The 10,383-nt window shown below is 37.6% G+C and overlaps 1 protein-coding gene across 1 annotated transcript; it reads right to left on the bottom strand.

Moving 5' to 3' along the window:
- Positions 1-988: 988 nt before the first annotated feature.
- zgc:113436 (uncharacterized protein LOC503528 homolog) lies at positions 989-9,045 on the bottom strand. The gene is made up of 8 exons (XM_061730495.1): positions 8,740-9,045; positions 6,558-6,751; positions 6,353-6,464; positions 6,106-6,244; positions 5,187-5,241; positions 4,852-5,109; positions 3,923-4,039; positions 989-1,596 (listed from the first exon to the last, which is right to left on the bottom strand). Exons 1-8 carry the CDS (start codon positions 8,906-8,908, stop codon positions 1,342-1,344), a joined length of 1,299 nt encoding a protein of 432 aa, XP_061586479.1. The 5' UTR covers positions 8,909-9,045; the 3' UTR covers positions 989-1,341.
- Positions 9,046-10,383: the final 1,338 nt, after the last annotated feature.

Genomic DNA, 10,383 nt, shown 5'->3' with positions numbered 1-10,383 from the left:
GTTGTTGCGGAAATGACCGATTCCAGCGAGTGCTGTTCAAGAGCTCCATGCAGAGTACACTTAAATAATGTAAAAACAGTCCCTAACCCCAGTCTAATGCCCTTTATTTTAAGTTATACTTCATCGAAGCCCCGTATTTTTTCACGAGTATTAAATGAAACCCTTTTTTTCATCTCAAGAATTATTATTCATAATAATATATAAAAAGTAGTATAATAACAAAGTTGAAATAGATCTAAAAATGGTCCAATACTAGGCCTGTGTTGAAAAAAATCAATTTTCCGATTCTAAATCGATTCTCATATTAATTCCTAAAAATCGATTTGTATGTCTAAAAAACAAACATTACAACTTTTGGTATTTTTTGTTTATGCCCAAAAAAGGAATGTTTTGTTGGACACGACCATAAGTAGTTCCATGTGTTTGCCTTTAAATATGTTTAAAGGTATGGAAACATTAAAGTTTTCAGTTATAATTGCATACATTATCTATATTTCTTTGCTTTATATTGTGTCTTGGGATTACATTTGCAAAAAATTCTAAAAACCAAATTCTCAAAAATGGAAAAAATTAAAACCGATTTCATCCGTCTCCGTTTTCTGCCCTGGATCTGTTTGGTAATTATGACCCACGATGTTTCTGAAAGCAGTTATATCAGCATTCTGGGAGCTGATTGGTCCTTACAGCATCATTAGCTGCCAATACTTGCTGTTCAATCTCAATATAATACTAATATTAATATGTTGCATAACTACTGTCATATGCAACAGCTCAAAAAAAATTTTTTATAACAACACTAACCCAAATCAATATCGGAATCGAATCGGATCAAAGCTTGATAATCGATTCCGATTCTTAAGATTCAGAATCGAATCGATTTTTGTCATTTGAATCGATCCCCAGCCCTATCGGCATCACTCTGATCTATGAGTAAAATGTACATCAAATATTATTTAAAGCCATAAACAGTTTATTTTAAACCTGTTTAAAAACAACATAACTTTTCCTCATAATTTAATAAATACATATAGCAACAAAATGGCACAATAGCATTACTTTAAGTATTGTAGCTTAAAATGTATTGTGTCTAAAAGTGAAAACAATAACTTAAATGTGATTTACAAAAGAAAAAACAGCTCTGGGAGGAAACTCAATGACACAAACGGGCCACTTTTCCCTGTTGTTTCTTTGCCCAGCGACTAGTTTTTGAAAGAATCCTTAACAGATGACCAGGTGATATGATCGTCTCACTCCTTTTCCCAAACATCTGGATGTTCTGTCCAAGACTTGTGGCAGCTTCCACCAGCATGAACTCTGCTCCGGTGCTGCAGTCTCCATCCCTCAGCCGTCGTCCTCAGCAAAGTCATACGCCAACTCCGTCTTTACGTCCTCCGAACTGCTCTGCTCGGTGGCCAGCACCGTCGCAACAGGAAAAGACAAATACAAACTCTCCTTCGCTTTTTTGGGGGAAGGCGAATCCCCTGCAGCAAACAGAGGATCTGCAATTTTAAAAGTAACTGGAGCCGGATTTTGTGTTCTGCGCTTTGCATTCTTCTTCTTTTCTTGCTTGTAGGCTGCGTTCATGTTTGCTATGACCTAGAACCACGACAGACAAACAGTTTACTGAATTACCACGTAAATGCAGTTACTTTTGAGAATTCATTTGCTCATTTGCTCCTACATAAAAGGTAATGCTACAACACCCACGGCTGCTGAGACCATTAAGATATGATGGAACATTAGACGGTACTCCTCAAGTTAAATCCCTGATTGAGAGAACTCTTATTTTAAAGATTACTTCCATTGGATCAGCTTTATTTTATGAATAAATGCTGCTCCAGCAGACTAATGCCGCTTTTGCACTAGGACTTACTTGGCCCGACTCGGCTCGGCGCGGCTTTACACGGTTCCACTGTGTGTTTTCGCACTGCCAGGGGAGAAGCGGGCAGGTTTGGGTGAAGCTGCTGTGACGTACTCGATTGCGCAACACCTTTGTTCACGTCAGCGCTGATCAGAAATCAGCTGGAGCCGGAGCGGCTGAGAGTAAAACAGCCCGTCTACATCGCTTTTTTAATTTTTTCTCGACAGCCACCAGGTTTATGAACATCTGCACCTCAGAGTTGGATCACCAAACAGACGTTTTGTGCTTTATAATAAAATCGCCGCGAGCCGCGGGTCGCCTCGCTCTGACTCCCGCTTCCTGATTCAAACTTCTGACGACCCCGCCCCCCGACCAATCAGTGGCGAGGAGGGTGGTGACCTCAGAAATAGTCCCTTCTCAGCCCGCTAAGAACCTGGCTGAAATGGTTACAGAAAAAAGTACCGACTTGGAGCGGCTCTACCCGTCTCAGCCCTAGTGCGAAAGCGCAAAACGGGGCCATAGCGGGTAGAACCGGGGAGAAGTGAGACTAATGCAAAAGCGCCATAAGCGGCTAAATCCATTTCCAGTGCAGACAGGAAGCTCAAAATAATGACACACTTTCTGTTTTCAGCGGGTTCTGCTGCCCTCTAGTGGCTGAAAATAATAATCAGTAAGATTTCATGCGCCATCGCATTTCATACTTTTTTGTCTGAAACAAAGCAGAAAATTAAAACTTGATTACATAGAAGCTACATCCTACAGGTACCTTAAGTAAGAAGCATTAACTGCTACTGCACACTGCTGGAGAGTTCAAAGTGTTAGTGACACAGTACAGAAAAAAGAAAGGGTTAGGAGGCAAAATTAAGGGGTGAAGAGGACGGAGAAGTGCAGGTAAGTGCACGTTAGGATCCATGTGCAGGTAGAATTGTTGGCAGAGGAAGAGAAGAGAGGGGTTTTCAGGAAAACAGAGCGATCTTATAGCACTTACTAGCTTAGTAACCACTGGAGAACTGTAATGTGAAAAAGTCTGGACTGTTGTGTGTGCGTGAAGAGCACTGCCAGGTAACATCTGTCATCTTACTCATTCACGCATGTTCAAGTGAGCGCTCACTTCAGCATCCCAACACCAAATCATGAAAAGCTGACACTCATTTCATTTGTTATTGGACAAGAATCTTTTTTTAAGCTGAGGAGATCACCCGTATATTACGAGCCTTGAACCCTTCATGCACTGAGACACCTTCAGATTCCTTCAATAGCTGAATTATACACGTAGGAAAAGAAACCCAGAAAACTCCCTACTTTCACTAAAATTACATTGTAGCAGCTTTTTTTTTCCAAATGCATTGTAGGCTGAAAATTGTATGTTTATTAAATCAACAAAATGATGAAACGAATTAATGAAATATCTTTATTTATGGCATCTCCAAAGAAATTGCCATAAATACTTTTAATGAGTATATTTAAGAATCCCTTTTTATTGTTTTTATCATAATTTCAGATACTCCTCAAGCTTTTCTTATCTAGTAGGTGGCACCTAAAGCTGCAACTCGGATGAGTTTTTATAAAATTCGAAAACAAACAAAGACTAACTCATTAACTAAGCTTTTCTCCTCATTCCTAACCTCAGACTGCTGAATCCTGAGGATTTAGTTCCAATAACACTGGATTGAAAAGGTTTCATATATGTCAAGTTTATTGATTATTCTAAACTTCCTGCGAATGTGAGTGTTTTGTTTACAGACAAATTGTCTTCACATTCTCCAGAAGAATAAGAACTCAGCAGCTTTGTGGATTGAGTGAAGTGTCCAGGTTATATCCCTGCCTCGCATCTGAAGATAGCTGGGATAGGTTTTAGCAGATTTATCAGAATAAGTGGGTATAGATAACGGATGGATGGATGAAATGGGTTCATAAGAACACATTCATAATGATTCATTACTGAACTTAACAGCTGCAAAGAGATTTGACAATCTGCAAACTACATGCACTCAGAACTATGAGCTCCATCCATCACCAGTGTCTATTTTGAACTATGGAGGATAAAATAAAGGGAATTACCAGCTGTTTCACACAGTTTTGTTGCTCCCGCATTAGGGCCATATATGTAGAAGCCTTCTCCTTTGTGGAGCACGTGTCTTGCTCTGGGTGGCGATGATGTAGATGGTCCAGCACAATCTGCACAAAAAGATGTTTAATGCACAAAAAAAGACAAAAAAATAAAACAAGGAGTATTAGAATAGAGTGTCTGTCTGTGTGACTGCGTTTACATGCACTCAATAACCCTTTTAAAACCCGAATATTAGCAATAACCTGAATTTGCACAGCCATGTAAACACCAATAACCCCTTTGAATATATATATAATATTCGGTCATGTAAACGCCAAACGGAATATCCACATCCAACGGAACAGGAATTTGTTTTCTGCGCATGCTCTGTTCACAAGGAATCCTGGTCTTTTGAGTCCAGGAAGTTCTTCTAAACACGGAGAAACGCAAGACCACGCTACACTTTGAGTGAGGAGGAGACTAATCACTTCATAAATGTAATGAAAGAGATGAACATTTTGGCATTTGTAGACGGTAGAAAGTACGGGGATAGCGAGATTCAAAAGAAGGTGAGCAAAAAGTTGCGCGAAACAGCATTTGTTTTGAATTTGGATACAGGAAGAAGAAACGGAAATGACGGGAATTGCGTCATGATGTTCTCCGCGCGTCGCTGGTTTGATCCAGATATCCCGAATGATTAATTACCATGTACCGGTAAGCGGAATATTCAGAATATTTCAGTAACCGGAATAATAGCAATAACCCGAATTTTGACTGCATGGAAACGTAGTCTGTGTGTGCGGGGAGGGGGCAGGGCATTAATACGTTTTATGTTTGTATTTGTTTTATGTAAAGCACTTTGTGCTGCATTCTATGCATGAAAGGTGCTTTATAAATAAAGTTTGATTTGATTTAGAAGTAGGGTAACCTCTAGACCTACCTCACTCGGTAAACCGGCTTTCCGGTTGAACATGAGCGAGTAAGGGGTGAACTTGGTTGTGGGGTTGGTAGAGGTACGGAAGAGGAACAGCACAGGGTCCAGGAAGTCGTCCCATTCAGCCCGCTTCTCCGCCACCATCTGCCCCACGGCCTCCTTCAGCAGCGCGCCCGTGCAGTCGTGGAGTGGGTTGAGTTGCAGCTGGTCCAGGGGAGAAACCTTCTGTGTTATGCTCCACTTGTCGCACAGCAGCTTTGTCACCTGAAACAAATGCACTGAGCTCACACACCTGAGCTGCAATCCCAGAGCTCTGCAGGAACCAGCTGCTGGCGTCTCACCTCGTCACAGAAGTCAGCATTCTGCGTGCACACCATCGTTTTAGGGGCACCGAACCTGACGAAACAGAGTCAAGCCTCTCGTTAAAAGCAATACAGCTATGAAAACATAACGGAACACACGTGTGTGAGCTCTTTTTTTTCCTCTACCTGTATATAGGCCTGTGTTGAAAAAATCGATTTCCCAATTCTAAATCGATTCTCATATTAATTCCTAAAAATCGATTCATATGTCTAAAGATCGATTTTTTTTTAATTTTTGATTTTTTTTTCTTCTTTTATTTATTTATGTTTTTTTTTTTCATCATTACATTACAACTTTTGGTTATTTTTTTGTTTATCCCAAAAAAGGAATGTTTTGTTTGACACGAGAATAACTGGTGCCATGTTTTTGCCTTTAAATATGTTTAAAGGTATGAAAACATTAAAGTGTTAAGTTATAATTGCATAAATTGTCTATATTTCATTACTTTATATACTGTCTTGGGGTTACATTTGCAAAAAATGCTAAAAACCAAATGCTCAAAAATTAAAAAACCAAAATAGACCGAAAATGGAACAAATAAAAACGGAATGTAGGAAAAAATAAAACCGATTTCATCCGTCTCTGTTTCCTCCCTGGATCTGTTTGATAATTCTGACCCACGATGTTTCTGAAAGCAGTTCTATCAGCATTCTGGGAGCTGATTGGTCCTTACAGCATCATTAGCTGCCAATACTTGCTGTTTAATCTCAATATAATACTAGTAGTAATATTTTGCATAACTACAGTCATATAATTCATGCAACAGCTCAAAAAACAGTTTTAATAACACTAACCCAAATCAATATCGGAATCGAATCGAATCTTGATAATCGATTCTGAATCTTAAGAATCGGAATCGAATCGATTCTTGACATTTGAATCGATCCCCAGCCCTACCTGTATATGCATTTAGAGATGCATCTTGCAACCGAGAGGGCATCTGCCCTTTGCACTGGAAAAGCTTCTGGCCATTTACTGAAGTAATCAATAATGAGAGTAACACTTTGATTGCCTTGTTGAGTCTCTGGGAAAGGTCCTGATGAAAAGAAAAAAAGAACAACCCAAACGTTTTAGTCATATGGAAAGAAATCATACTGTAGAAATTATCAGATTTCCCTTGAAGAAACTAAGTCGGTAAAAAAACCTAGAAAGTCGATCCCGATGATATCCCACGGAGCTTCCACCTTAATGGGCCGAACAGTTCTTGCCAGGGTTTTATTCCTCTCCGTGTGCTGGCACGTCTCGCACACTTTAATCTGAAAAACAGTGCCAAAAAGTCCCACATTGTTACCATGGCATTATCTCAGCGTAACATTGATGCAGCAGCAGAAACGTGCAGGTGCTTGTACCCAGTCCACCACGTCCTTGATGATCCCCAGCCAGTAGTACTTGCTCTGGATCCTGTGGACGGTCTTCTTTTGGCCGAGGTGGTGGCCAATGTCGTTGAAGTGACAGTCGAGAAAGATCTGCCTCTTCCTGTCGGCCTCGATCACCACCTCCCTCTTCTCGTCTTTCTTGGGTCCCACATAAAACAGCTTTCCCTCTTCAGCAGAGGTGTCAAAAGTATTCACATTCATTACTCAGGTAGAAGTATAGATACTAGAGTTTAAAAATACTCCTGTAGAAGTTGAAGTATCAACTCAAGTTTTTTACTCAAGTAAAAGTATAAAAGTACTGGTTTCAAAACTGCTTAAAGTATAAAAGTAAAAGTAATGTAAGGGGGAAAAAAGCCATTAAGGACAAAAGCCATTGAAAATGAATGTATCTTAGTATAATGTAAATATATTAAAGAACCATATATGTGTACTATTGAGCATTAACATGTGTTTCAGAGAGCAGGAGATATGATGACTAGTTGCCTATAAGTATTGTAATGGTGCAAAAAGTCAAACTTCAGAGGCATGTTATCTTTTATCCTAACCTTTATTGTAGGGCTGCGCGATTTTGGACAAAAATAAAATCCTGATTTTTTTCTCTGAAAACCCGATTTTCGATTTCGATTTCGATTTTTTTTGGTAAAACTACAAAAGACAATGGAATAAATTGTTTCAAATATTTTATCTTTATTTTTAAAGAAAAATAGCAAACAAATTTCCCTATTGGGAATGAAGTGCAATTGAACGATACTGTAAATCCCCCTTGAGTTTAGTAAAGTGACAACATTTACAATTTTCTTGACCAAACAAAGATGACTAGACGAGATCTGTCTGTAATGCAGCCAGCTGCAAAAAAGGAAAATCCATTTTCCGATTTTCCTTTTTTAACATCGATTTTGATTAATAAATCCGATTTAGATTTAAAATCGATTAATCGCACAGCCCTACTTTATTGGAATGTACATCCAAGTTTAGTTGCAGGAATCTGAGGGAACGGATGTAAGAACAAAACTGGACAAGAACATCTGAAACAACCACAACCAAATTCACTCTATCCGGATGGAGCAATTTAACTGGATAGTTTTTTTTTAAAGGCCAAAATGAAATAGAGTAACGAGGCTGTTTTTAAAATGTAAGGAGTAAAAACTACAGATAATTGCGTGAAACTCAAAAATCTTTCAGTATATGACATAAATATTCATCAGATATGTGTGTTTTTATACATACATATGTTTTTGCCTTTTTTCCTTTACCACTATCGTTTAGTAATTTTTTTCACATATAATTCTCAAGTACATTCATATAATACTAGACAGATTAATCATCTCCATCTTCCTTTTTCTAAAACTAAACACGGCCAGTTTTCCCTCAGATATCGCGGTGTACAGATATGGAACTCCAAATCTCACATTATCAAAAGCTCTGCTTCTCTAGAGATTTTTAAAAGAAATTTATCATCTCATTTAATTCACATTTAAAAAAATGTCACAAGTTTTCTTTGTTGATTTTCTTTTTTGTTTTTGTTGAATTTTTGTGTGTTGATGATCTGTAACTATGTAGTCTAACCTTCTTTGTTTTTTGTTTATAGTCTTCGTCTTGTTGTGTTTTTATTTTTTGTAATTACTGTTTTACTTCCTAAATTGAGGGGAGGTCCGCTGCATAAGCCTGTTGGCTTTTTGACCTCTCCTGTCACATTTGTTTTACTATTTTGATTGCAAGCGTTACTTTTATTGTGTCAAACTAATAAAATAAATAAAAATAAAATAAAATGTAAGTAGTACAAAAAAGTAAAAAGTCGTCTAATTACTCCAGTGAAGTATAGATAACCAAAATTTCTACTTAAGTAAGGTAACTAAGTATTTGTACTTCGTTATTTTACACCTCTGCTCTTCAGAGATGAAAGGTGAAGAAGAGCTGAGACCGCTTCACTGACTGCAGGACTTTTAAGATGTCTCGTTTCTTCGACTGATTATAACTTTTAACTCGCCGTCATCCTCATCTCAAATCTCAGGTTATAAATACAAACTCAAATAGGGTACAGGAAAACATATAAACAAGCCGATTTTAAAATGACACGTTGGAGATACAGACGGAACTAATCGGTAACCAAAGTTGAATGAAATGGGTTTTTTCGAGGTTTAAAAAGCAGCCTTACCGTCTATGATAAATTTCTGGGCATATCTTTTGAGGTTCTTCTTTTTTAAAGGGTTCATCGTCTGCGGAAAACTGCCTTTAGACACAAAAGTGTAAATGTCACCGAGTTTGTTGGAGCTGGATTCAACCACCTCCTCCTCAGCCACTGGCAGCGACTCCACGTTTATCATTTCAGCCAGCGGCCGTGAACGTCTCTTAGCGGGAGAGTAACGCTGTGGGAATTAAAAAAAACTTTCTCCAAAATTAAGTTACAGATATGTTTCTTGTTGCAAAATAGAAACCGTAAAGCCTGGCCGTCCTCTTTAACTTCTTCTTCTTATATTTGTTGATGGATTATATTCTGTTTTCTTCTATTATCGCCCCCTTTGGTGAGTAGATGGTACTGCATGCCAAATAATTAAAGACACAAATGTTTACTGCAATTTGCAAAACTACAGTATACTGTCCACTAACAATGATGATAATAATGATTAAAACAATAATACGTGTATCATAATAATAGTTTGCTACATTTTAACGGCTATATTATGCAACTACTCACTTTCTTATTTAAAGGCATTCTTGAAGCTATATTGTGTGAAAGGGTGATTCTCTAACTATGGTACATTTCTTGTCCCTGGCAGATATTTTTAAAGTAATAAAATGTTTCTATTTTTCTTTTTTCTCAACACTTACTACCCATTAAGGGGTACTTGGAAAAAAATAATCATGGGTGAATTATGATGTTTTCTATAAAATTGAAAGCATTTTATATGTGTTTTTAGCCATTTCGCCTCCGTCCCTAGGTCATACTTTTGGTCTTTGACCTTGTTTAACTTTAAAGATAATAATAAAATAATGTCAAATTCAAGCATGGACTATTCATCACTATCAATTTCAATGAAATGTATTGTTTTTAAAAATATTTATTTTCAATATGTCATATTTTTCACATGTTGAACACATGTCCCTTGGGTTTACTGTCATTTCCACAAATGGAAATGACATTTTTTTGCCTAGTCTGGAAAAAATGCCAAAAATGTAATATTAATCATGAAAAATGATTACAGCCAGCATCATGGCAGGTATCTAGGCAGAATGGGAATACAAAGTATAGCAATTATTTAATTTAAAAATTCTTCTGAATTTTCTGAAAATGTCCAGGTCAAAATGTACCATAGTTGGAGAATCACCCGAAAATGCTTTCTACAATTGCAAGTTGCCAGAGTTTATGGTTATGATTATTTGCTGCCTGTTTAAGAATGCATACTTTTGAAACTGATAGCTTTAATATTACAAAAAAGTCACTGTTATACTTATAACGTGGCTCAGCTGTGACTTCAAGCTTGTACTATCCAGCCACCTGCAGCAGAGTATCCTCCTCATCCTCCCACCGTCTGACTCAGTCTGACAGTTTTTTCCGTCCTTCATTCAGTCTGACGGGGGATTGTATCAAAGAAACTTTTGATGCAGTCTGTTGGTTTCCTTGGTAAGACCATTATTAGTAGTGTTATTTCACTGGCTTTACATTACTTGGACTTGAGGTGTTGAAGTGCTGAATTGGATTTGAATACATTTAATTGCTGCTGCTTATCTTTGGACACAATAAGAACTTTGTAAAATTGTTCAGAAAAATGCTAAATATAGTTTATTATTATCATTATTA

This window comes from Cololabis saira, chromosome 9 (assembly GCF_033807715.1).
Source record: "Cololabis saira isolate AMF1-May2022 chromosome 9, fColSai1.1, whole genome shotgun sequence".
Lineage (NCBI taxonomy): Eukaryota > Metazoa > Chordata > Actinopteri > Beloniformes > Belonidae > Cololabis > Cololabis saira.
This window is presented reverse-complemented; position numbering and strand designations above follow the sequence as displayed.

What these genes read in the sequence shown, in the direction of transcription:
- zgc:113436 (XM_061730495.1), bottom strand. Translation starts at nt 8,908, where the DNA reads ATGATAAACGTGGAGTCGCTGCCAGTGGCTGAGGAGGAGGTGGTTGAA. An exon ending in TCAAGGACGTGGTGGACTGG is followed by an intron (nt 6,465 to 6,557) that starts GTACAAGCACCT and finishes ACTGTTTTTCAG; the next exon opens with ATTAAAGTGTGCGAGACGTG. An exon ending in CATCGGGATCGACTTTCTAG is followed by an intron (nt 6,245 to 6,352) that starts GTTTTTTTACCG and finishes TCTTTTCATCAG; the next exon opens with GACCTTTCCCAGAGACTCAA.